At 50.6% G+C, this 27,649-nt stretch overlaps 1 protein-coding gene across 1 annotated transcript in view; it reads right to left on the bottom strand.

Annotated features, from left to right (window-relative positions):
- Window positions 1-27,649, bottom strand: part of LHPP (phospholysine phosphohistidine inorganic pyrophosphate phosphatase) — a 114,792-nt gene that overhangs the window by 61,081 nt on the left and 26,062 nt on the right. Inside the window, exons 4-6 of the mRNA XM_059398771.1 lie at window positions 25,557-25,620; window positions 24,614-24,706; window positions 6,292-6,383 (exon numbers count right to left, since the gene is read on the bottom strand). Coding sequence (XP_059254754.1) covers window positions 6,292-6,383; window positions 24,614-24,706; window positions 25,557-25,620 — 249 coding nt within the window. The remainder of the gene's footprint in view (window positions 1-6,291; window positions 6,384-24,613; window positions 24,707-25,556; window positions 25,621-27,649) is intronic.

Raw genomic sequence — 27,649 nt, 5'->3', positions numbered from 1 at the left:
GGGGTGAACCTGGAGGAGAACAGAGAGGAGGCCAGGCTGCACCTTCCCCTGGGGTCCCGCCCAGGGGAGCAGTGAGTTGTCATAGTGACCGTGACTGTCTTAGATGACAGGTTGGCTTGGCCCTTCAGCTGGGAGAGCTGGGAGAGCCCCAAGACGGTCTTCTGACGGCCCCTCTCCAGCTAGGGCTGGCTCAGGGCTCTCCGCCAGCGACACACCCAACCCCCCACCCTGCTCTGGGGTCTACAGTCTGCAATGCCAGAGAAGACAGCCCTGAGCACCCCCTCCGTGCTGGGGAGGCTGGGATGCCCCCCTTGCGTGCCTGCCACTCTTCCACAGATCAAAATGTGTGTGTGTGTGAGCTGGTGTGTAGGGTATGTGTGTAAGCGGATATGTGTGTGTGAGCTGGTGTGTAGGGTGTATGTGATCTGGTGTGTAGGATATGTGTGTGTAAGCCGGTGTAGGGGGGTATGCATGTGTATTTGTTGTTATGTAGGGTGTGTGTGTGTGTGTGTGTGTGTGTGTAAGCCAGTGTGTAGGGGGTATGCCTGTGTGTAAGCTGGTATGTAGGGATATGCGTGTGTGCATGTGTAAGCTGGTGTGTAGGGTGAAATGAGGCCACCCCCTGCTGGCCCCCAGGAGGGAATGCCACGGGGAGGTCGCAGACAGCTGCGCACGTGTGGTGGCCCAGAGAAGGCACTGCTTTCACCGCCAAAGGGATGGGAGCCCCCTGCCCTGACCCCTTCTAGATAAAACACCTCAGGGGGAGCAGAACGCACCTTGGATGTGTTGCATCCTAAGGGGAGGCAGAAGGAACTGGGGGAGCTGTCACTGGGCCAGCCCCAGTCTGGGTGGTGGGAAACTTCCCTACGCAGAGACCTCTGGGCGGTGATTTAGTCTTGTGAGCGAGAAGGGGTCCTCCCTGGGCACCGGGACTCAGGGGACAGCTGCCCGCAGGCTTGAGGATGTTGGGGTACTTGGGTTGGTTTCTGTTTGTGAACTAATGAAGCTATACTTATTTTTTTGAAAGAGAGAGAGAGCGAGCACAAGCGAGTACGAGCAGGAGACGGGGACCAGGGGCAGAGGGAAAGAGGGAAGCAGGCTCCAGGCTCAATGCGGAGCCCGACACAGGCCTCCATCTCACGACCCTGAGATCAGGACCGGAGCCAACATCAAGAGTTGGACACTTAACCGACCGGGCCGCCCAGGCACCCCTGAAGTTGTACTTTCGGGAGGTTTTCTTTTTTTTGGAATCTTCCAAATTCACACACCTGTGGGCAGGGTGCACAAGTGTACTTTAAAAAAAATAACTCTTGTTTGGAGTCTCATCCTAAGATACTGAGAAGACACTTAACTAAATGCTCTGTGACAATCAGATGTCCTTCCTTCCAGGCTCCTCGCTACTCGGCCGTCTACACACCTGCGTGTAGCTCTGCCTGTGGTTTTCCCGGCCGGGCTCCAGCCCTGGCAGTAACAGCCCCGGACCTGGAGCAGGAGGTCACAGGCCGGGCAGAATCGGAGGCCTGAAGGACAGGGCCTCAGCTTCCGCCTCCACAAGCGGGGACTGTGGCACTAACTGTGTCTGTCAGTGGGGACACAGGACCAGCCCCTGGGCTCGTCCCACGGACCAGAAGCACGGAGACCTGACTCCGCGTCAGCAGCCTCAGGAAGGATTCAAGGCTTCTTGTCGCCCCGGCCTCTGGCTGCTGCTGCCCCTTCTTCAGCCTCCCCAGAAGGAGGTCCGCCAGCCTCTGTGGGTCATCTCTAGTGACAGGCAGCTCATTCTATGTCGAGACGGCTCTGGCAAACCTTTGTGGGCAGTTCCCTCTGAGCTTAAATGAGGTGCTTTCCAACACATTCTAGAGCAGGGAGAAAGCCAGTGGTGCTAAGCTGAAGGCCATTGTGGAGGTCTCTTTCTGCCCTTTGAAAAGGGCAGCATGGGGACCAATCAGCATGTAAAGACAGGGGAACCCTGGGGCAAGCTCCCCAGTGGGCATATCTCAGAAAGAAGCCCACATGGCTGACCAGCCAGGGAGAGCTCGGAGGCTGGAGGGATGGAAGCTGAGGTACCCCCGGACCCCTTGCTCTACTGCTCACAAAACTCCTAATTCAATGGCCCACTTTTTCCAAAAAGGCCAGAGGAGGCGTCGGCTTCAGGCAGTGCTAGATCCAGATGCTCTAATCAGGTCACCACATCTCTCTCTCCCCATCTCCAGACTCCGCTTTGACCTTCGATCAAGATTCTCTCTGGGGTGCCAGAGATGGCCACTGGAACTTCCTGGCTTACGCCTCACCGGCCATTTTCCTAAAGGTTCTGGAAAATCCTGGGCTAACTCACCAGCCGACTTAGATCACAACCCCAGCAACTGTGGCCAGGAGCTCTGCATGCTTCAGACTGGCCAAGCCTGAGTCTCATGCCCAGGCCTGTACCTGCCAAGGTGCTGGGGTGGACAAGGGTGACCCCAAAGAAACACAAGGATCACACCCAGCACAGGCAGAAACAAAAGGTGCCCAGCACCCCACCCTGTTTATGTACTACGGCCCTTCAGAATGCCCGCAACCACGGTACGTCTAAGTTTTTTCACCCGTAAGAGGAATTCTAGCCCCCTTGGGAGCAACATCACCCCTACCGGGCATGCATGGGCTAAAGTGAGGAGCCACTGTCCCCCACCACCAGCCAATCAAAGAGCAAGTAAACCAAGCAGGTGTGGAGGAAGGCCAACCCAGGCAAAGCCGGAGGGCAAGGCCAAGAGGGGTGTGTCCGGCCCCCCACCCACCCTGCCTCTCCCACCCTGGCAGCCAGTGACCTCACCACCCATGCCCATCACCACCTCTGCCTCTCCCATGCCTTCTCACCCGAGGCCCCTGTGGGTCCCTCCCCACTTCCCAGGGGCGCCCAGCATCCGGGTGGACTGGAATACTGGGAGCTGACACTCCCCAAGGCCCCTAAGCCTGGAAACTAGGAACACCACAGGCCTCCCCTTCAAAACAGCCCTGGAGAAGAGGCTGGAAGCAAGAGGGGCCCTGCCCATGGCAGGCGGAGCAGAAGTGGTCCCACACGACCACCGTGGGAGTCCGGCATCACCTGCTGGGTCACATGCACTCCCCACAACGCTGCAATTCCAACTTACGCAAACCTCCCCTACGAGGACCATGCCCACGTGCCCAGGAACACGGATCAGACGTTCCTGGCAGCACTTCAAAGAATGGCCACACCAGGACCCACCCAAGTGTCCCCAGCAGGGAAGGGGAGGAATGGGGCATATTCACAACACGGATGCAGGACCACCAGGTTAAACCACTTATGCTCCGTGAAACATGCGGTAACTCCAGACAAAGCTCAGCTCAGGAAGACCCGACTGCATTCTGGAGGGAAGTTGACCCACACGGGAGAGCCAGAGAACACCATGAAGTGGTTCCCAAGCAGGGTGCCATGGAGGCCTCCGTGGCTTCCCAGCCCCATGGGGCCCAGAGCACATGGTTTCTCTAGCTGTCCTTTGGGGCCTGTGTGTCGCGAGTGCCATCTGCAGGGGAAAGGGGGAGGTGCAGTTCCCCCCTCCCCACTCCTTACAGAAATGCACGGAGCAATGGGACCCAGGGAAGCGAACAAGAACTTTCTAGCAGCTACACTGACAAAAATAAGAATAAGCAGGTGAAATTAACGTAAGATGTCAGCCTCTGCACATGTAATCGGGATACAACACGACAAATGAGCTTTTTCACATTTTTTGTCTCCCCTTCAGTCTTTAGATCTGTATTCCGTACTTCGAGCACATCCGACTGAGACCAGCCACAGTTCAAGGCAGCCTGTGGCCCCCGCACTCAGCAGCACAGCTCTAGAGTGGCCAGTGACAGAGAGATCCCCACCCACTCTCCCGCGCAGAGAACCCGGCCCCCATCTTAGCCGGCTGGCTCACTGGCTGCCTTACCTGCACCAGAGCGCCTCTCACTCCGGCCTGCACACCAACAAGGGCAGATTCACATCCTTATGATGAACAACAAGATAGGAAACTGCACCACCTTCCAGAAAAGACAGACTAAGCCCCAGCCTCTGTGCTCAAGGCCAGGTGAGGCTCTGCCTGGAGAGGAGACAGTATCACAGACACCATCAGCTTCACCCACCCCTGCTAAAAGCCCGCCAGGCGTCAGGCACCAAATGGTATCTGCATCTCCTGAGGCGTTTAAAATAAGTTAGTGTGGCCACGGAAAGATGCCACCGAACACCGTCCAAGGAAGTAGCAAGTTGTATAGTAATATAATGCTGTTTTCATAAAAAGATCTTTATATATATATATATATATATACACACATATATATATACACACACACACACATATACATATACATATATAAAAGCATGCACATGTATATACACACATATGTTTATGTGTGTGTATATATATGTGTATATGTATATATAAAAACATGCACATGTACACAAACACACACACCCATGTGTGTACCAAATGTTTATCTACACACAGTGAGCAGCCTAGAAGGGTCTGGCCAACTGTTGATGAGGTTGATGTCCCTGGAAGATGGCATTGGGGGGACTCTGAAAAGCGCCAGCCCCAGCCCTGGGAGGCAGGACAGGAGCAGCACCTTGCAGCAGGGGCGGCACCGTGCAACAGAGCGTCCACCAGACAGTGGCCAACCCCCCGGCTCAGCGACAGGCCTGGGCTCTGCACCTTTAAGGATCGGTGGAATTAGGGCCCTTGGAGCTCCAGGCTGCTCTCCTGAAATGCTTCCGAGGTTGGTGGGTGGTGTCTCCCTTACTTCCTTAGGCCAGACATAGCCAAGAGGACCCAGAAAACGCTCCCTTTGAGGGCCGATATTTCAGCTGTGCCAGGAGCTCGAAGAGAGCTGCCAGTGCCCTGGGAGGGTCCAGGCCGTGGCCGGAAGGGACTTTCTGGCCGCAGATTCCACCCGCACCGAGCCTCCCTCACACACCTTGTGTCCACCCCAAACCACAGGTCTCCTGGGTCTCACACACGAGAGAGGGGCTGCACAGTGAGTAGGACCTTCTACTCCATTTCCCTACCGTGGTTTGTTTTTGTTTTTATTTTTTGTTTTTGTCTTTTTAAGATTTATTTTATTTTTTTTTTTTAAGATTTTATTTATTTATTTGACAGAGAGAGATCACAAGTAGGCAGAGAGGCAGGCAGAGAGAGAGGAGGAAGCAGGCTCCCTGCTGAGCAGAGAGCCCGATGTGGGACTCGATCCCAGGACCCTGAGATCATGACCTGAGCCGAAGGCAGCGGCTTAACCCACTGAGCCACCCAGGCGCCCCTTAAGATTTATTTTAAAGAGAGAACAAATGTGACTGGGGGGAGGGGCAGAGGGAGAGAATCTCGAGCAGATGCCCCACTAAGCAGGGAGCCCAACACAGGGCTCAGTCTCATGATCAGAGCTAAAACCAAGAGTAGGACACCCAACCGACTGAGCCACCCAGATGTCCCACTTCTCTGACCCCGTTAAGCAGATCACTCAGGACAGATGCCACCCTCCTCTCCCCCGCCTCCCCACTCCCACCACCAATCCAAGTACCCCTGGGTAACCATATTTTAGCCAAGTCTCTCCAGCAGCTACAAAATTATATTGAACAGCCACAATCAAACCCGTCCAGAAAACACAAGCCAATACTCTGATGTCTAAGACACCCTCCACAAGCCAAACCCCGAAACCGCAGGGCACTTCCCCATGCCCACGCCCTGACCTAAGAAGTGTCACTGGGGACCCGCCAGAGACTAGGCTGCACTTCTGACCCAGGAGATTAACACAAGCTCCTCTGGAGACCAAGGTTTGGTTCCAAGGGGTCCCTGACCAAGGAAGGACCTGCTCTCTCGAGGTTCCCTGTCTCCCACAAACAGACAAGGCAGAGCCCCAGACGGAGGGCGACCAGGAGGGGCACTGGCTGGAAGCTCCAGGGGCAGGGCAGGCTCTGACCACTTTGCCCAAATGAGCATGGCCCCAATGCAGCCCAACCTGCTGTGGCCGGGGACAGCTTGGAGCCTTGCTCTTTCTTTCCAAGCTCCACCCTATTCGAACCCCAGTTTTCAGTCTTGGATCCTGTAGCAAAAGCGCTTTACTTGACCACTCCTGAGATGAAAAGGTCAGCGAGGCCTGATCTTCGGGCACACTTACACAGAGGTCAGCAGATGTCCACATACCATTCTTTTTAGAAAGAACAACCCCCTTTATTTGGGGGAAAAAAACAAAACAAAAACACGGGACACCCCCGGAATCCACGGAGGAAGGCAGACAGATGAACCTGACCACGAGCGGGGCACTCACCTGAACTTTCCCGTCCGCACCTGCAGGGCCCTCATTCCGCACCGCTGGGCACCGCCAATATCTCCCACGATATCGTCTCCGATCATGATGGCCTGCCGGGCAGACACATGAGCTCAGAAGTGATGTCAGGACAGTTTATTCTGTGCTCCTTCATCTTTTCTGACATAATCAAGCGCATGATTTGATGCTTAAAACCACCACCATACAAATTAAACAAGGCAGTTTTGTCATGGTATTGATTCAAAGTCAACCTACCTTGAATATATCTCCCACTGCACCCCTCTATTCCCCGCCCAACAGCCAAGGGGCTCTAACAGCGCATACGTAGGCAACGTGAAATCAACCCACAGGGGTTGAAACGACACAGTGTCACAGGGATGTGTGGGGAGGCCGACCCTGTCTTGCCTCTCCTCCAACACAGGCTCCATTTTACCTGCAGCCAAATGCTCTACCCAGGAGCCAACCACTAGTTCTGTGAAAACTGACTAAATTTCTGCAAACCTTCGTAGCTCACAGTTTAGGAGGTCTTGCTTTCAATAATGAAGGTATTACTACAAAAGCCAAACTAACGTGCAAACAAACACACACACACACACACACAAAGGAAATGCTTGCAGCCTGGCTGTCATTTCAAAAAGCATCTTGTGGGATATACTCTCCCACCCAAAACGGCCAGAAAACCAAAGAGACTAGAAGAAACAACAGTTTTTGAGTCGCTGGACATCAAGCAGTGAAGGACAGTGATTTGAGACACTGGAAACATAAGGGGAGTCCGGCTTCCAGACTGTGGGTGCAGGGCGGGACCACACAAAGGCTGGCAGCCTCCCGGAATTGAGGACAAAGCTAGGCGCTGGGAGACTGAGGCAGCTGAAGTTCCCAGGATGGAGTGTCAGAGAGGAGGAGGCCACCCTGGAGAGAGAGGACGGGCGCAGATATGCAGAGCGTCCCTCTGAATGAGGCAGCATTCGTAGACCGCTGATCAGCACACGTGAGTGAGGAAACCACCCGAGGCCAGGGAAAGAATCACTCTGGAAAATGAAAGAAAACACCACCCAGACCTCACATGGGGGTGGGAATAGTGCCTGTTTCCACCAGCCAGACTGGAAAGTCTCATAATGCGTGGGGCACTGAGTTGCGTTCTCAGAAGCACCTTGCCTCAGAGTGGGGAGTAATTAGCCTTAGACCAAACCCTGCTCTGGGGCTGACTCCCAAATTTTAAAGCAAGCTCTGGAAAGATCCAACTGTTTCCAAGCTGTTTAACTACATCCCAGAACAAAATAACCAGCCCCCCAAAAAAGGTAAAATCCACAACATCTGGCAACTAATTTTAAAAAGTGATCAGACATGCAAAGAAGACAAATATCACACATAATGAGCAGAAAAAAAAAATCAGCCTCAACTGACCCAGAACTCACACAGATGTGGGAATCACCAGACAAGGACATTATATTAGTCACCGCAACTATCTTCCATACGCTCCAAAAGTTAAGTAGGGACACGGCAGATAAAAGAAAAGATCCCAGTTGAAGTTCTAGAACAGGCAACTAGACCGGATTTTTTTCAGATGGAGAAGTGCTTTGATTTTTAATTACTAGTAACAGTGCAACTTACTGATATTTGTAACTGATGGCAAGTGAGTGGTACTAAATAATGCTTACATTTCATTTACATTTTTAGCACTTGAGATACACTATGTCTGGAATGGAAAACCCGCTGGATGAAATTAATACTGGATTATACAATGCAGAAGAAAACATTAATGAACTTGAAGATACAGTAATAGAAACCAACCAAAACAAAAGCAAGAGAAAAAATAATTTAACAAAAATGAACAGAGCGGGCCACCTAAGTGGTACAGTTGGGGTAAGCGTGTGCTTTCCACTTGGGTCATGATCCTGGGATCCAGGATGGAGCCCCCCACATTGGGCTCCCTGTTCAGTAGGGGAGTCTGCTTATCTCTCTCCCTCTGTCCCTCCCTGTCCCTGGTCATGTGCACACACTCTCTCTCTCAAATAAATAAATACAATATTTTAAAAAAGTGAACAGAGAGTCTCATCAAACTATGATGTGACTTCAAAGGGCCTGATACACGTGCAACTGGAATTCCTGATGGTGAGATGAGAGGAGGTGACAGAAACAACATTGGACTTCCTCCTAATGGCTGAAAAACTTCCAAACACAAGAAAACTCATAAAGCCACAAATGCAAGATCCCAATCAACATGAAACACAAGAAACATGAAGAAAATTACATTAAGGCACAACATAATCAAATTGCTCAAAGTCAGTGATAAGGCAAAAATCTTAAGACTACTGATGCAAAAAAACAAAAAAGTGGGGGACTACCTAGGTGGCCCAGTTGTTAAGCATCTGGCTCAGGTCATGATCCAGAGTCCTAGGATCGATCCCAGGACTGGGCTTTCTGCTCAGCGGCAAACCTCCTTTTCCCTCTCTCACTTCCCCTGCTTGCGTTCCCTCTCTCGCTGTGTCTTTCTCTGTCAAAAAAATAATAAAATCCTTAAAAAAAAAAAAAAAAGCAAAAAAGCACATCACATGCCTTTTTTAAAAAAAAATATAAGACATGCAATTTCCCACTGAAAACAATGCACGTGAGTAGCCAGTGGGGAAATGCCAACCTAGAATTCTATACCCTACAAAAGTATCTTTCAAAAACAAAGGTGAAATAAAGATCTTTTCAGATGTCTTAAGCTAAAAGAAATCATCACCAATAGATCCACACAAAAGACATGTAAAAGGAAGTCTCTTAGGCAAAAGGAAAGGGTACTAACTAGAAATACAGATCTGCCCAGAGGAACACGGAGAGGGTAACCCATGACGCATGGCAACCCATCTGTCCGCTTAGCCCCCTTCTTCTACTGGCTAACTCCTAACAGGCTTTCAAGACCACCACCTTTGAAGCTGCCGGGGCTCCAAGGCCCTCCCCAAAGCCCTCAGGTTACCCCCCTGCACTGCACGTCCCCTCCTGCACTGCACTGATTCTCTCTTTCTGTAGCAGGTGAGCTCCCGCAGGCAGGTACGTGATGCTGGAGCTCAGCTAACGAGCTCATTGAGGGAACCAGTATTTGGGATGAAGGCGTGGCTGTCCACGTCTGGGGGCAGGTAGGAGGCAAAGTCGAGCAGACTCTTCACTGGTCACCAAGGTAGAGTCTACTTTGGGACTGCCTGAGCTTTATTCATTCCCATTCAAGCGGGTGTGCTTATGCCCGCGTCGATCTGTATTATTGATATTCTTGTTCAAATTGATTCATACTTTCTTAATAAGAAAATGTGTTTCTAAAGAAAAAACAGCAGCTCCCCTCACTCAGCTACCACAGAACTCTGATTAAAAGCTTGAAAATATTTTAGGAGATGTGGAAATAAAGTCCAATGCCTCAGACATCAAACACGTTCCTAGATCTGTTCTCAAGTTCAGTCAGGAATTTATGTGGTTGGAGGCCCAACAGGCCTGAGAAAACAGATCCCTGTGACAAGGCAGTGTCCTGATGGGGCCGGGACAGAAGCTTCAAAACCAACAGTTACTCCACAAGTCTTCTCTCTGGAACCCAGATGCCAGGTAGGGTGAACCAATGAAGGAACCCACAAGCCAATGTCAAGGAATATAAAAGTGATGACTGTGAAGCATTCGTGCTGGGGGAGTTCCACCCATGGGAGGTGGGGGGAACAGGAGTCCACATGGACCCTGTCTTCCATCTTAGAGTAGGGGTACAAGGTAGTGGAAAACAAGGCAGGCCCTATGTGATGAGCAGAATGGACAGACTAAGTTTGGGATTCAGACAGGGACAGAGCAACCAGGCTCACATCCCAGGTTTGTTATTTGCTAGCTCGGTGGTCTTAGGCAAGCCTCCTCCACTTCTATCTGTAATATGGGTACAAACAGTGTGGCATTTAAATGAAATCGTGCAAGTTAAGCATCAAGGACAGTGCCTAGATTTGTTTATGGTACATCTTTAAAAGGAAAAAAAAATGAGGAAATGTTTTGTGGGGAAATTCCTAATCTAGCCCTGTTGGAGACACTCCAAGTCTCTATGATGGCATTCTTGCCTCCAGTGTCCCAGCTCTTTTGTATCAAGCCCTTTTGGGGACAGGCAGTAAGGACACAGGGAGTCAAAGAGACACCATCGCTGCCCTCGTGAAGCCTCCAGTGGAACGCAAAAGACAGAGCTTCGTCGGAAAGTTCACAAATACATAGCCAAGAACTCTGCAAAAGTACAGGAGGTTGTGAAGGGGTAGTGGTCAGGGAAGGCTTCCTGGAGGAAGTGATGTTTTGAGCTTTGATCTGAGCAAAAGAGGCCAACCAGGTTAGGAGGTACTAACAACCCATCTGCCACCATTCACCAAGGCAAGCCACACAATGAATTCCACAAAGTACAGGTTAATAAGCTTGAAAACATCTGAACAGGCATTCAAATTAACAGGAGGAATCCTGAGGAGATTGTGGAGAAGGCCAGAGACTGAGCTGGTGCCACTCTGGAGGCCAGAGAGGTCGTTCCGGGTGGAATGAGGCTCTTCTGACAACAGCCCCAGGCTGTCTCGTGGCTACCGAGCCCGTTGCTTGATCACACTCAAGCAGAGGCTGAAGGGGCCTCCACCAATGAAACCACAGGCAGATGCTGGCCCCAGGAGGAAGCTCAGACACGGACACAGTGAACTGTGCCAATTGTGAGCGGCTCCGGCTCCCGTCCTGCCCCCCGCAAGATGCGTGGAGAACTTGAAAAAAATTGCATTTCTTCCAGTGAATATTCTAAACTTTATACGCTTCACAAATGCCCTCTGATCCTGTCTCGAATCCCACGCTTCCCAAAGTCAGTTCTAAATATGGGGGACACACTATTTGATTTTCGGTAAAACAAGGACATGCATTTTATCATAGCTAGTTGGTGTTTATTTTTAGAGGAATCTATTTATGGGAAGTAAGTGATTCTGGTTTTCCATTTATAGCACTGATCAAAGTTCCTTTCAAAATTCATTTATTTAGGGGCACCCGGGTGGCTCGGTTGGTTAAGTGTCCCGCTCTCGGTTTCAATTCAGGTCATGATCTCAGGGTCCTGGGATCAAGCCCCACATCTCAGGGAGCTCTGCTTGACGATTCTCTCCCTCTGCCCCTCCCCTGACTCTGTGCTCCCTCTCTCAAATAAATAAATAAATCTTTAAAAATAAATAAATTTTAAAAATGCATTTATTTAGGGGCACCTGTGTGGCTCAGTTGGTTAAGCGTTCAGTCTTGGTTAAGCGTTCAGTCTTGATTTTGCTCAGATCTTGATCTCAGGGTCATGAGTTCAAGCCCCATGTTAGGCTCCACACTGGGCATGGAGCCTAATTAAAAAAAAATTTTTTTAAATTATTTAAGTGTTTAAAAATAAATTGACTTAAAGAAAAATGAAGTAAATAAAAGTGCCGGTGGCAAGGATCTGGATATGGTCAAAATTGTTTTTTCTAGAATGACTGATGCTGGGGAGAACACTGCCAAATCCAAATGGGTTTAATTTTTGTGTCTGTCAAGCTCCCGTGCAGCTCTGGGGAAATCATCAATCACCAAAGAAGAGCGAGCCAGTGGCAACGCGTGCATCCTGACCCGACGGGGGCTGCAACAGCAGCTGATGTACACACGGGGGGATCCTGCAAGCGGGGGCCACCCAGGCCCCCACACGCCTCAGCTGGGAGGAGGGCATTCGAGCAGGGGGAGGGCTCGGCCCAGGCGGGGAACCAGCCAGGAGCCCCAGCAGGAGACTCTGCTTTGGCCTCTCAAGGAGTTGTCCTGAGACCCGTAAGTTGGCCTGGAAACAGACACAACACTCCAGCTTAGGCTTCTGTCCGCTGCTAGCCAAGGCTCCAGGGGCCACCTTGCTAGATTCCCTGGGAATGACAAGGTCGTCAACCCTCACGCCTTCCACGCTCCTGGGGAAAATACAGTTTTATGCTCACACACTCCCAAGGCGGCATAAATTCTTCCCCCTCAGAACAGAGCCCCGCGGGCCTTCGCGGGGCAAGCACATTGGTTGCTGTGGCCCCCAAAGATGGAAGCAGAGATCCGGGCCCTCGGAGGAAGACGTTGGGAGCAGCAGCAGCTGGCCTTGCGCCAGATGAGCGGCCGCCGGACCCCACGCCGCGTGTGAGGCTGGGGGGGGGGGGGGTGGCGCAGGGGTGCGGGGACACGGGCTGTGCAGCTGCCCGGAGCAGCGATGCCTGTCCGGGCCAGCTTGTGGGCTCCGCATACCAAAAGGCGCCGGGGCCCCCGGGGATTTCACAGATTTACTATCAGTGAAGGGCAATAATCACGCCAGGAGGAGCAATTATTGCCAAATCATTTAGGATTTAAAAAATCATTGGCAAGAAGATAGAGGTCAAGAGGTGCGCTGTCGGGGGAAATAAAACCCCTACCTGTCAGGCCGGGGACGCGCCTCCTCGCTGACTGCAGGACGGCAGCGGGACACGCGAGCGCGGACTCGCGCGGGGCGCGGAGATCCGGGGTGGCGGGCGGCCGCAGGCAGGCTTTCCGGCTCGAGCCCTGACGCGGATTCACTCCCCTTTCCGAGATCCTGCCCGACACCCTCTCTTTACCATCCCGGGTGCTGTTCTCACCGGGAACGAAGTCCGGGAGCGCAGCCCTTCAGGGCCAAGGAGCCTTCCCAGGCAAGCGCACGTGGCATACACTTCCGGTCATCCCGGGCACACACTTCCGGTCATCCCGGGCACACACTTCCGGCCATCCGGGCATCTGCCCAGGAGCACTCTCCCTCCTGCGGGGCCGCAGCGCTGGCGGGGACGGAGCACTGGGCTCCGTGCGGATCTCCGCCCGAGGGGCGCACACACCCACAGGGAGACGCCTCGGGGGGACATCCAGCTCTCGAGGAGCCTCGGGTCTGTCGCCGGCACCCAGACCCCCTCGAGACCTGCGGACGGCTCGCTGCTAAGTCATTCCCCGCCCGACCCCAGTCGGACACATTCGTGAGGCAGGATGCACACAGCACAACGCAACGGCCACTGTTCTACAGGAAGGAAGAAGCTGGGTGTGGCGAGGCCGTGGGGGGTTACGGCTGGTAAGGAAGGTAACTGAGCCCACCTTTCTGAAACAGAAATCAGCCCTGTGCCTCACGGCCCAACAACTACCCCGCTAGGTGGGATTTCTCCACAAATCAGGTATGTGCCAAAGGACGTGCGTTCAAGGGTGTTCACAGGGTTAGGCACAAGAGGGAAACTGGGAGTCAAGCCCAGCGTCCGACCACAGGGGGTGGGTAAAGAACATGAGGTTACAGGCCACCTGGGTGGCTCAAACCCGAGGCTGCGGGTCTAGGTCTGTCACTGTCTCGAGGCAGAGCTTCACATTCAAATTGGGGCCGCAGGTGCAGATGAGCCTCTCCTCCTGGCCCCCTCACTCCTGGAGCTCCACTCACACTGTCCCAACCAGAGGCCCCTGAACTGACAGCCTAGAATGTGCACGCAGCCGGGCGGCAGGGCCGAGCAGGTGGAAGGGACTTGGGATGAGCCCTCCGTGGAAATCCATAACGGGTAGGAGGCCATGAGAGAAATGAGTGGCCCCCAGTGGCCCCACATGGACAGTCACTCCCCAGCCACAGGTCTCACCACTAGAGTTAACTGCCTGGCCCCATAGCCACATCGGTAGAATGCATGATCTGAGAACCAGCGAGCAGAAGGACAGCGTCCACGTTTTATGCCCAGCCCTCTCGGGATAAACCTACAAACCTCGCCCCCATATTCAACAGGCTGCCCTGAGGGCATTTATCCTCCCCACTTAGATCCTGTCTAACTTCACCGTCTATAATATGTAATTCTGCCAACGATATTTAGTCGTTTCCAAAATAGCAAGTGATACTGTAGTACTACATACACCTTTTCAAAGTTCATTCACCAAGCCTAAAAATCCTGCAATGTGGCCGGCCCCCTCCTTGAGAACCAGGGTACAGCAAAGGCCTGGAGGGGACAGGGTCGTGGACACGTGCCTCATCAGAAGAATATCTAGGGCTCAGTACTAGGGTTTCTGTGACTCCTCCCTAATGCTGTGATTCTCACCTGGGGACAATCTGGCCCCTGGGGGGACGTGTGGCAACATCTGGAGACACCTGTGCTTTCACTCTGGGGGCAGGATTGCACAGGACAGCCACCCTCCACCACAAAGAATGATCTGGCCCCAAAATGTCAGAGTGCAGAGGTGGGGAACTGCTGCCCTGACCTTAAAATGGAAATGCGAGGACCTCGGACAAGGACTGGCGTTAAGGACTTGGTGAAATAAGCAGGGACGTGACGGTACCTGGGTGTGCCCAACACACACGGGGCTCCAGGCAGTCAAGATCCCTCCTTTCTGAGCCTCAGGTTCCCTGCCTGTGAAATGGGCACCCCCAGCCCTCAGCTTCTTGGCCCCTGTGTTAATTAAGCCCTCTGGTTTCAACAGTCCCAATTTCCACGAAACCTGTGTAATTTGCAACAGACGCAATTTCGGTATTTACAGAAAACTGCCAAAACCCTCACATCATTTGGGCTGCGGTAGGAAGCTACAAAACTGCACTGCTTCAGAAGCCTTAAGCCATGAGAAATTAGGTATTTCTAGAAGTAACCTTTAAGGTATGTTATCCTTTGCCTTATTACTGACTCCCAGAAAGGGCCCGTTTACCTCTAAGAGGTTTGAATTTCCAATCTATTAGAGTAATACCAGCAATCTGTTCTTTCTAGGCTATTGAGGGAAGGTTAGAATGAAAATTGGATTTGGGTAGTTATGTCCATTCCGAAGGCAGGTGGAGGGCACATCAGTGGAAGCGGGCTGGGGCCTGGAAGGAGCAGTTATCAAGGGAAATGACTGGTGATAACTTTATTGATTAAAGCAGCTTGAAAAATTTAAGATTTGCCACAGCCTGGCACTGCGGGAGCAAGACCGCTCCTCACAGGCATTTTTCATTAAAAATAAAGAAGTAGGAACAGAGAATTTATTACCTTGTACCCAAGACACAGTTCATCTGAAATGGCCTTATTCTGAAATACTGCCTTAAAATGTCTACACATTCTGAGGCTCAAAACATCATAAATGAACGAACATTTTAGAAAAACAGGGAGTGAGAGTGTTAACAACAGGCAGTTGCCACTCATCTGTCTGTCGAGAGGAGAGACAGAAATGGCACGTGAGGGCGGAAGGGAGAATGATAATATGAGAGGTAAGTAAGATTCAGCTCTGCCGCCTGAGCTGGGGGCTGCTGGAGCAAACCAGCCCTCAGCCATCCGGCCTCCGACACACACAACCACCGCAGGGACCTCAACCTAACCAAGAGATTCCCGGGGAATCCTCAAGCCAAAGCCCACCCCAGAACCCCCATCCCCAGCACCCACCAGATGAGATGCCCAGACTAACCTGCCCCCCATGCAGGCCTCCGCTGCTCTCTCAGGTGTGGGGAGGGCAGTTCTCAGAATGTAAAAGGTGCCCTCTGCGAAAATAATTGAAAAATGCCAAAAAGCAAAAAGGGGAGGGGGGAACCATGCCAGGTTGAACTATACAACATAACCAACGAAACTGTCAGAATGTAGAATTCTAAATACTGGGGTTGGTTGTTTTGTTTGTTTTTTAAGATTTTATTTATTCATTTGAGAGAGAGAGCACAGAGAGACTCCCCACCAAGCAGGGAGCCCAATATGGGGCTTGATCTCAGGACCCTGAGACCATGACCTGAGCCAAAGGCAGATGCTTTAACCAACCAAGCCCACTGGCGCCCCCTAAATACTGGTTTTTAAAACTCATGTTACATTAGCCTTTCTTAAGATAATTTGTTACAGAGTAGAAGAATTTATTCTTTCTTAAATTTATCCTATGAGAATATAAATATGGACAAGGACACCTGGCTGGCTCAGTTGGTTGAGCGTCCAACTCTTGGTTTCGGCTCAAGTCATGATCTCGGTGTCGTTGGACGGAGCCCCAAACTGGGTTCCATGGTCAGCACAGAGTCTGCTTGAGATTCCCTCTCCCTCTCCCTCTGTGCCACCCCAGCTCATGGGAGCTTGCTCTCTCTATAAAATAAATAAATAAATACATATATAAAACCTGTTAAAAACAAATAAATATATATATACATAACTGTTTATATTTAAGAAATGAAAAGGTAAGCCATAATATTTATAAAAAGGGCTCCAATGAGATGAGTAGAAAGAGAAAGAAAAGGACAGAAGCTCAACTTCCTTGACTATATCTCGTTTTATGGATTTGATTTTGGAGCCAAGTAAATATTTTACATAACTATAAAAAATGTAAATGTTGAAAACCAGTTCCCTAAAAATGGTAAGTAAAGTGAATTCAAAGAGGGTCATGTTGGTGGCATACCATCCGGAGAAGAACTATGCCTGTGGCTCTAAAACCCAGCATTTTGGCCATAAATTTTTAGAAGGAAGTGCTCAATACAAAAAAAGAACTGCCAAAAAAAGAAATTGTAAACAGTAAGGGTCAGGACAGTGACATTGTGATGGCCATCCGGTCCACTGGGATACCAACCACAACAGTGGCTCAGTCTCGGGGCACTGTTAACCCTGTGGTAGCACCAGACTCTTCTTGTTTGGTTTCTTTCCCATAATTTCTGGAACTCAAGACTCTTGTGTGTACAATGGATGAAAACAAACAACTGGTTCTGTTGATATCCTTGAGAGCCAAGCTTTCTGATTGGAAAAAGGAAATAGAGATAGAAGACTGATGAGGTCAAGTAGAAACCCACTGACCTGACACATCAGAGGTTTCAGTATGAACTCCAGATGTAGTTCATATTTAAAGAAAGATACTTTTCGCAGCACCTTGCTGGCTCAGTGGGTTAAGCCTCTGCTTTCAGCTCAGGTCATGATCTCAGGGTCCTGGGATTGAGACCCCTGTGGAGCTCTTGGCTCAGCAGGGAGGCTGCGTCCCCCCTCTCTTTGCTTGCCTCTCTGCCTATTTGTGATCTTTGTCTGTCAAATAAATAAATAAAATCTTAAAAAAAAAAAAAAGATAAATACTTTTCTGAGCCTGGTTGACTAAAAAGGCTCAAAAAAGGGGTGCCTGGGTGGTTCAGTTGGTTAAGCATCTGCCTCCAGCTCAAGTCATGATCCCAGGGTCCTGGCATCAACCCCAGCATCAGCCTCCCTGCCTGGCAGAGAGTGTGCTTCTCCCTCTCCCTCTGCCCCTCTCCACACTCGTGCTTCCCCCATCAAATAAATAAATCTTAAATTTTTTAAAAAAGGCTTAGAAATTTAGAAATGATGATCAACCCAATAGCAACAAGAACCCTTCATGTTCCCAGCATGGTTTCTAAATACCATTTTCCACCAAAGGTAAGCATGGCTCCTTGGAAGAAAGGTGAATCCCGGGCCTGAGACAGAAAATATACACGGCAGGTGTGGAAGATCCTCTCATAACAGGGAGTAAAGAACCTCAAAGACTCCTGAGATCGGGTCAGAAGGACTTAGAGGCCAGCTTGAAGGGGGTTCCACTGGTCAAAGATGAAATACTTTTGATATGAATAAGATAATGACTGCAATGGATTGAAACTCATCAATCTATCTGTCTTAAATCTATCTATTCATAGTGATTATGTATAGTTTCAAATCTCCTTCGTCACCTTGGGAGGATGCTAGAGAATCAATTCATTATTGTGAAAACTAATGAACAATGAAAAAGAAATAGGCCTTTATCTGGAGCTCCCTATGTGAACTGTACCTCAGGGTAACAAACAGTTGGTGAGAAGCTTTCTGATATACAAGTAACCCAGAGGGGAAAACGAAGAAGGGATGGAAGAATTAATACAGCTCCATTCTATGGTCCAGGATGAATTAAAGGAGTTGGCACCAATCACGAACAGCAGCTAATAATACAGAAGGGGACAAGTGGACATTCTCCACCTGCTGACAGAGGACACACCACCACCTGTAAGCAGTCATCCAAAAACTGAACCAGACTCTGAGCAAACTTGTAGATCTTACTGTCAATATTCAGAGAACAAGAACGGAAGAGCAAGTGAGAGTATACCAGTGGTGCAACCAAGAAAATCTAGACCATGCAACAAACCACCCAATTTCCTCTTCACCACGTGGCAAGGAAAAACAAAAGGGCGATTGGGGGCTGGGAGTAGAGGGAACCAGGAGATTAAAGAACACCTGAGATTCTCATTGACCAATAACAATGCAAGAGTTTCATCTGGATCTGATTCAAACAAATTGTAAGCAATGTAGAACAATTTTAAGACCATCAAGGAGGGATGCCTGGGTCGCTCAGGTCATGATCCCAGGGTCCTGGGATCGAGTCCCACATCAGGTTCCCTGCTCAGCATGAAGCCTGCTTCTCCCTCTCCAGCCTCCCCTCCTTGTGTTCCCTCTCTCTTTGTCTCTATGTCAAATAAATAAATAAAATCTTTAAAAAAAAAAAAACCCATCAAGGAAATGTGAACAATAACTGGATATTTGATGATATCACGGAATTATTGTTGGTATTAGACATGGAGATGGCATTACCTATGGCATTACCTATGGCTTTAAAAAGAATTCCTATCATCTGGGAACAAAGAAACATTGACAGATGAAGGAACAGGATTTCTGGGATATGACTCAAAATAATTTAGGGGAGAAGAATGGGTGGAGTACAGATTAAATAAGTGGCTATTAATCTTGAAGATTACTTAATGGCTAAATATGGGACAATCTGAGCAACAAAATTAATAACAATAGGAATGGACTGTAACTTGGGCAATAAAATAAATATCCTTTGGTCCAAGTTGGAACAAACAAGTCAATGGGGAAAAAAAAGAAAACTCTTTCTTACAGTAAAATTGAGCTAATAAATATAGAAGGAATGACAGAAATAGAAATACAGATTCACCATTTGGCAAACACCCCGTAATAACTGCTTCAGGTAAGAATTATCAGTGGAGGGGTGCCTAGGTCACTCAGTGGGTTAAGCCTCTGCTTCGGCTCAGGTCATGATCCCAGAGTCCTGGGATCAAGCCCCGCATCAGGCTCTCTGCTCGGTGGGGAGCCTGCTTCCCCCTCTATCTGCCTGCCTCTCTGCCTACTTGTGATCTCTGTCTGTCGAATAAATGAATGAAATCTTAAGAAAAAATAAAAAGAATTATCAGTGGATGCAAACATTAAGAAAGGAAAAGAGTGATGGGAAAGAGGTTATTTATACAGTCAACATGCTTTCCCATAAGACGCTTACTAGTTACATGGGACAGGGAGTAATCCTGCAGTGTGGAGAACTCTGGTACAGGTCACCTCTGACACTCATCAAAGGGACACTTAGCAACAACAGGGCGACATGCCCTCACGTGCCTCCTGCTGGAGTGCACCAAGAGGGCACAGCACTGTTTCTGGGACATTCCTGCCAAAAATGCGTAACCTAAAATTAAATTAAGTCACAAGGAGACATGAGGAAGAAAACCAAATTGAGGCAAAGTCTACAAAAGAGTCAGCTAGAACTCTTCAAAAATGTCACCATGCTTAGAGACAAAAAGGACTGAGGTTCTGGCCCAGAAGGAAGGACCCTGGGGGAAGGCAACTGCTACAAGCCATGTGTCCCACACAACGACGCTGGCGGCTGGCTGATGACATGTGATTTTATCACTGTTCTATGACTATCGTATAAGATGTTAGCATTTGAAGAAGCCGGCAAAGGGCATGTGGAAAATTCTTTGTGCTAATTTTGCAACTTTTGTAAGTATGAAATCACTTCAAAATGAACAGTTAAAAGTAAGTTTTTTCTAAATGGTTGTAAATTGATCACTAGCGAAGCTCGGTCATGGGTATCTAGGAGTTCATTATACTACTCTCTCTCCTTGCATAGGCACTACAAATGTTCCATGATAAAAAGTTAAAATGAGAAGTTTCGGAGACAAAACAACCACATGCAAGGTACGGATTCTGTTTGGACTTGAGTCAAACAAATCAACATGAAAGAACATTTCTGAGACAGCCAGGGAACTTTAAATCTGATTACCGGTTAATACTAGGCAATCACTGTTGATTTTGTAGGTAGAGTTTTTCCCCACCGTGACAACAAAAACACAAAATTTACCGTCGGCATTTAAAGTGTACAAATCGGTGGCATTAAGTACATTCACCATGTTGTAGGACTGTCACCCCATCCAGCTCCAGACACTTTTATCACCCCAAAGGGAGACTGTCCCCATCAGCAGCCAGTCCCCACTCCCCCGCCCCCAGCCCCGGCAACCACTAACGTGTTTTAGATTTCTGATTTGCCTGTTTGGGACATCTCACAGAAATGCCACGTTACATGTAAAATATGGCCTTTTGTGTCTGGCTTCCTTCATTTACCGTAGTGTTTTCCAGGCTCCACACTGCACCACTGATCAGCATTTCGTTCTTTTTACGGCTGAACTATCCCATTGTGTGAACAGCCCCCATTTCGTTGCTCTGTGCAAATGCCCCTGAACGTTCACATTGTTTCTGCCTTTTGGTTACCGTGAGCGCTGCTCTGAACACTCACGGTAAGGTTTTGTTTGAACACCTGTTTTCCATCGTTCTGGATGCCATCGTCGGAGTGGAATTGCCAGGTCATATGGTGCTTCTGTTTCCCTCATCCAGAAGCGGTTCTCAACAGCGGCCGCTCCATTTCACATCCTGGCCGGTCTCCCCACAGGAGGGTTCCAGCGTCTCCACATCCGCGCCAGCGCTGGCCATCTTCTGTTGTTTTTGTTTTTAAAATTATTATGGATAGGGACGCCTGGGTGGCTCAGTCGATTAACCATCTGCCTTCAGCTCAGGTCATGATCCAGGGTCCTGGGATTGAGCCCTGTGTCTCCCTGCTCAAGGGGGAGTCTGCTTCTCCCTCTGCCCCTCCCCCTGCTCATGCATTTTCTTTCTCTGTCAAATAAATAAATAATCTTTTTTAAAAAATGATTATGGATGACCTTCCAGGTGGTGTGAGGTGGGTGCTCACTGTAGTTGTGTTTTTTTTTTTAATTTTATTTATTTATTTGACAGACAGAGATCACAAGTAGGCAGAGCAGCAGGCAGGCTCCCTGCTGAGCAGAGAGCCCGACTCGGGGCTTGATCCCAGGACCCTGGGATCATGACCTGAGCCCAAGGCAGAGGCTTAACCCCATTTTGACTTGCATTTACTTCCCAAATGACTGACGACACTGTTTGACGAGCATCTGTTTATGTGTTTGCTGGCCATTGTTAGATGTTTCAACACATTGGAGTTATGTCAAAAATAACCATCTTTTTTGGAAAGACGTACTATAATGCGAAACGACACAATAACAACAAACCTGGGGTTTGAAATGCAACAGCGGGCGGGGGGGGGGGGGCCTGGGTGGCTTAGTTGTTAAGTGTCTGCCTTTGGCTCAGTCATGATCCCGGGGTCCTGGGATTGAGGCCTGCAGAGGGCTCTCTGCTAAGGAGGAAGCCCAAGTGTCTCTCTCACTCTCCCTGCTTCTGTTCCCTCTCTCACTGTGTCTCTCTCTGTCAAATAAACAAATAAAATCTTAAAAAAAAAAAAAAAAAACAGCAAAAAAAGAAAGAAAGAAAGAAAGAAAGAAAAAGTTTCTAAAAAAAGAAAGGAAAAAGAAGAGAATGTGGCAAAATGTTTTAATTGTTCAATCTGAGCTATGGCTATATGGGGAGAGTCACTCTGTAACATGCCACAATAAAAAAAGAAATTCTGCCCTAGGAAACAAAGTCTTGAAAACCCAGGGTCATTGTGCCCGTGGTCTTCATTCAAAACACAAGCCTCTTCTCTTCTACCAGAGAAGATGTCCTCACAAGACATTTCCTGGGTTCTTCCTAAGAACCCCAGACACCCTGTGCCCTCTGGCATTCACAGATGTCAATAAGGCTGAGGGCAGCGGTTCTGGATATCCGAGGCAGTGGGCCAGCCTCCTCCATGCATCACGAGAGACCAGTGCTCGAGACTCGAACATGTGGGAAGTTCGGGTCTATCAAGAAGGGAACACTACAGTGATCCTGGGGACACCTGCCTCACCACAGGATGCTGTCCCCACTGTCATGTCCAAAACGGACATCGGGGCGGCCTCGGCTGGCTGCCTGCATGTGCCCCTTGTCTTTTCAATGATGTTCTTAGAAAACCACCTGCTGCTGGGGGCCAGCACCACACCACCTGGGAAATGGGAGCACTGTGGACACCAAAATCGTAACTGTTTTTTTTTTTAAGATACATGTTGGGAAGGCCATCTGTCTCAAACACAGTCATCATGTAAGGGTGGCAAAATACATATTCTTTGAATCTTGTTACATATTGTCTTTTCAATGAACTGTTTTGTTTTTTGTTTTAAATGGAGAAGTGTCCTCTTATTTTATCATTACTAACGTAAGCATTTGATGTCTAAGAGACGAAGGTAATTTTACAAACCCAGAACGCTTGCAAGGACATAAAATTTCCATTTTATCATGGTTTTCTGCCACACTAGCTCAGATGTGCTTGTCCACAAGCACGCCGCATAGCCCCATCAGAATTATTTCAGTCAGCCTCAACATGTGACTCTCCCCAATACACCCGAGTCTAGAATAAACATAGAAAATTGTAATTATTAACTTCTCACTGGATGGGGTAAGAAATAAAGTCATCAGGTGATGGGACAGTCATCAGGTAGGACTGTTAATTTCCAACGAGAAACTTGGTTGAAATGTTTTTTCTGATAACAGTAGTTACAAATTAGAATTTTCGAAAACAAGGGCAGAACAAAAGTACAGTGAAAGAAACTTCTGCAGCTTAGACCTCCCACAGCCCTAAATCTCTGTGAGCAGCAAAGCAGATCAATGTTCCTGCAAATTAAGTGGGTTTCCAGGATTTCCATGTAGTGAGGATTTCAGAGATATATACTCAAGACATAGCATTAATCTATATACTATCTAATCTCTGGTTGTCTTTATCTTTTCTTTTTTCTTTTTCTTTTTAAATTTTATTTAATTATTTGACAGGGAGAGAGAGGGAGGGAGCACAAGCAGAGGGAGTAGCAGGCAGAGGGAGAGGCAGACTCCCCACTGATCAGGGAGCCCAACACAGGACTCGGGGATCCCAGGACCCTGGAATCATGACCTGAGCCGAAGGCAGACGCTTAACCGATTGAGCCACCCAGGCGCCCCAGCAGCTCTGGTTGTCTTAATTATGTCTGCAGAGTTAGACGGCCATCTGAGTCCAAAAGCAGAGGAGGAACATACACGCAGGTGTGGTCAAGGGCAGGGACAGACTGGAAAAGCCCAGGCTGACTGGGCTGGGCTGGTGCAGCCTCACGTGAGCTTTCCTTCCACGGAGGAGGAACCGAACAGTCCAGCTAAAGAGACGACGGAATAAGTCAACATAGGAAGAGGCAGAAACATTCTCCTTCCCCACGTCTTACCTGCCATTCTGACTCTTTAAAAGGTAAGTGGTATTAAGAAAAATCAGTTGTGGGGCGACTGGGTGGCTCAGTCAGTTAAGCGTCTGACTTCGCCTTGGGTCATGATCCTGGGGTCCTGGGATAGAGCCCCGCATCGGGCTCCCCGCTCAGCTGGGAGTCTGCTTCTCCCTCTCCCTCTGCCCTTCCCCTCTGCTCACGCTGCATACTCTCTCACACTGTCTCCCTCTCTCAAATAAATAAGATCCTTTAAAAAAAAACTCCGTTGTGGGTGTTGTCATCTTCCATTTCTTCTTGCTTCTGATGTTGCCATGTCATCCTAGCCGCCTGTGACCATGTGAGGAATCCCGTCATAGGCTCTTCCAGAATCTTCATTCATCAGTTCATTGGTCAGTGCTTCACATCGGAGTGGCTTCTCGGAGGGCAGGCACAGCTGGACTCAAGCAGCGCCCGGTGGAAGCGGGGCAGGTCCCCTGAACTCCTGTTCTTGTCCACTGACCACTGTCCCCCGGATGCGGGCAGGCACCCCCGGGGCCTGCACGTACCCAGCGTGTACCCCGCAGCACCAAGGCGAGCACAGTCTGGCAGCCCATGCAACCCTCGGCCAGGCCCCCACGCCTTCCGCTGATCCCCCGGCTGGCCGCCCCTCACCTCTTCTGTGAACTACTGTGAACACAGTAGTAGGGCACATCAATTCTTATCCTTCCAGAGAAGCAGCAGAAGTCACTTAGAAACGGCCACAGGCCTTTGTTTCTGACTCAAGGCTGAAACGAATTTCACCGCCTGAAAGCATTCAGCGGGCCTCCTCTTGGGGCTTTCTCCCCCTTCCCAGTAAAACCAGCTCTCGTGGAGGGCCGGGTCCACACCGGGCTGCCCAGCCGGCCTCCACAGGTGCCTAAGCCCCCCGGCCCGTGCTCCAGGCCGCCCCCGACCGAGCGGCTTCCACACACGGGCTCCCTCAGGAGACCTCCCTACCTCATGGGCTTCCACCCCCATCTCCTTCAGGGCCGACTGGAAATACTCAGGAGAAGGTTTCCCCACCACTTCAGCCTCGATTCCACAGGCGTACTGGGAAGAGAAAAGGACACAGCGTGGGTTGAGGACAAAGCCACAGGTGAGCCCTCCTCCGAAGGCCTCCCTCTGGGGAATCAAGGAAAGAGTGCCCCGAAGGTGCACCCGGGGCCAGGGGCCTCCAAGACACAGGACACTTGGGCTGAGAGACACATGGCCCCCACCTGGCCCCCTGCGATCTGCTCCAAAACCTGAGCACAGCAAGAGGCGGGCCACCCTCCCTCACCTCTCATTTGGTTGGTGCTCTCATTTGCATAATTGCTTCTCTCCTGTCCCCCAACTCAGTCACAGGCCCCCCATGGGAAAAGGTCCAGGGCTCTACCACAGTCTGCACCCGACTGTGGGGTGCCAAGAGCCAGCATAGCAGCAAGGGTGGTAGGTGAGCTGACCTGGGGTGGCTGAGCAGGCACGGGTTGGGGGGTCACCGGGGACCCCATCTGAACCCGGCCCTGAAAATGAGGAGGGAGTCAGGAGGGAGTCCCATTAGGACACGTCATGCTCAAGGTGTTGCAGATGACCAGTGTCAGGAAGGAGGCAGGTGGCAGACGGATGCCGAGGGTCTGAGAGGACAGCGGCAGCGAGCAGGCCGGCGGTGGGCCTGGTGCGGGGCCTGGGAGTGGGAAGGAGCAGGAGGGACAGGACAGCAGAGTGACGACCCCGGCGGCTGAGGGGCCACACTCTGGAGCGGAGCGGGCGCTCCGCCTGAAGCCCCGAACAGGAGGGTGCCTGCTCTGGCAACAGAAGAGGCGCTTCAGACACGGAGTTCACCCCTCTCTCCCGAAAGACCAGAAGCATCCCAGACAGCCCCGAGATCTGAAAGCGGCTCAGACAAATTCAGGCCAGGTACCTCGAGCGCCTTCATGTAGGCACCAACGTCCAGCATCAGGCCCGAGTTCTCCTTGTAGTAGCGTCTACAAGAGAGGAGGAGGGGACACGGTGAGCGGAGCCCGGGAGCAGTGCCAGGAGAAACCGCCGCACCCCGGTTCTGCCAGCTCGAGAGAGCAGAACCATGGGTGAGGGTCAGTCCGGGCGCCAGGCTGGGAACGACCGACAGAGGTCGGCACGACACAGCCCAGCAGCGGGTCACCATGCCCGGGCGGGAGGGATAGTGGGCCAGCAGCTCTCACTCCCAGTGGCCCAGCAGCTCTCACTCTCAGTGGCCCCCTGCTGCCAGCCCTCGGGGGACCCCAGGGGCAGATGGTTCCAGTTACTAACAGAGAAAGACAAGGGGCCTGCGTTGTATTCTGGGGAAGGGCAGAAGGTCCACAGAGCACATGGCGGACTCCTAACTGCTAATGATTAACCCTAATTGCTGCCCGAAGAAGAAAACCCCATTAGTTCCATGGCACCCCGCAGCATCTCCTATTAACTGGCAGTCCCGGTGCCAAATGCTTTCACGAGAAGACAACAATCTCTTCCTGTCTCACCCGAGGCTCATGGGAGCCTGCCTTTCTGAGGACAACTTCGTGACTCCTGTGAGCGCTGTGTTGGCCCTGGCCTCCACTATCTGGCCCTCCCGGGGCCACACCTAGACCCCTCGGGACACATGGAGAATGAATCCCAGTTCCGGAGCAAAGCCATTCCACTAGAAAGAGAGCAAAGGTAGTTTAATCTGCACTACTCAAAAGACAGGGTTAACGGGAGCCCAGGACTGTTAAAATGCTTTGAGACCCGTCACAGCAGGTGCCTCTCTTTCCCATGCTCTACAGACTGGAGAGAAGTCAAACAACACGTACACAGAGACCTGAAGAGAAGAAGAGTGAGGCACACTGACTCCAGGGCTCCAATCCAAGCGCTACATCCTTTTAACTATGAGACTTTGGGTTGCTGTAGCCCTCCGGGCTCAGTTTCCTAATCTGGAAAATGGGGGGCAAGGACCCTAGTGCCCACCTCATGAATTATTGTGAAGCTCAAACAAAACAATGTGTGCAAAGTTCTTGACATGACGTCTCGCACGCAGGCACTGCTCAAAAAATATTCGAGAAAATGACTATTCTGGTTACCTGGACTGGGCTACACGCAGGGAGCTACGAGCGGGACCAGAAAGGATGAACACACGTCCTTCCCCTCTGGGAGGGTTGCAACCTGTCCTGTGCCTACTGAAATGTTAGAACTGAGCTTCCCAGGAGCTGCCGCAGGGCTGGCGCCTTTCCTCCAGCTCTGCGCCCCCGGAGTCCTGTCCTGCCCGTTCCTCTGGACCCCGCCTGAGGCCCTGAAGGCTGCGGGAGCCTCACTGCCCACCACGTGCTCCCCCAGCACTCGGTGTTCTCGGGCTCCACGCAGGCTGGCCTGCAAGGCTTTAGCCAAACCCTTGGCTTTGGGAGGGGCTGGTGCCCAGCCAATCCTTCCTGTCAGGTACACTGGGAGCCTGGAGCCCACGAAATGAAACTGGGGTGGGGACGGGGTGGTTCCTGTTATGGCAGGACCAGTGGGTCTCCAAGTGAACCCCAGGTTTCTTGGTCAGGGGTCACCCCACAAGGGCTAGGTGGGACACTGCACCCCTTCAGGAAGATGCCTGGTAGCCAAGCGGAACAGCTCCTGCTTATAGCATTGGGGCCTAAAAATGCTACCCCATTTAAACGGTGACCCCAAAACCCAGGGTTAGAGGTCCTTAATTGCCTTTGTCTTAAATCAAGAATCCAGACATGTAGTCTGCCTGATAAAGCCTCACTGAAGTGTTTCCTTCTATTTCCCCATTCCTACAATAAACCACTTTCCCTAGCTAGGTCCCAAGTTTTAAAGGAACGGCAAAGTCAAGTCAGGTTTGGCCTACAGGAAGAGGGAGACCCTGGGTGCTGGGCCCTGCACTCAGTGACCCTGGAGTTGGGGTCCATAATTCAGTCCCCAAGATCCACGGCCCTCTCTGGGACTCAGAGACCAGCCCAGTCCTAGGCTGTCCCCGAGGGACTCCCAGTCTGGTGGGGAAGCAGCCCAGTCCAC

This window comes from Mustela nigripes, chromosome 4 (genome assembly GCF_022355385.1).
Source record: "Mustela nigripes isolate SB6536 chromosome 4, MUSNIG.SB6536, whole genome shotgun sequence".
In the NCBI taxonomy this organism is placed as follows: domain Eukaryota; kingdom Metazoa; phylum Chordata; class Mammalia; order Carnivora; family Mustelidae; genus Mustela; species Mustela nigripes.
This window is presented reverse-complemented; position numbering and strand designations above follow the sequence as displayed.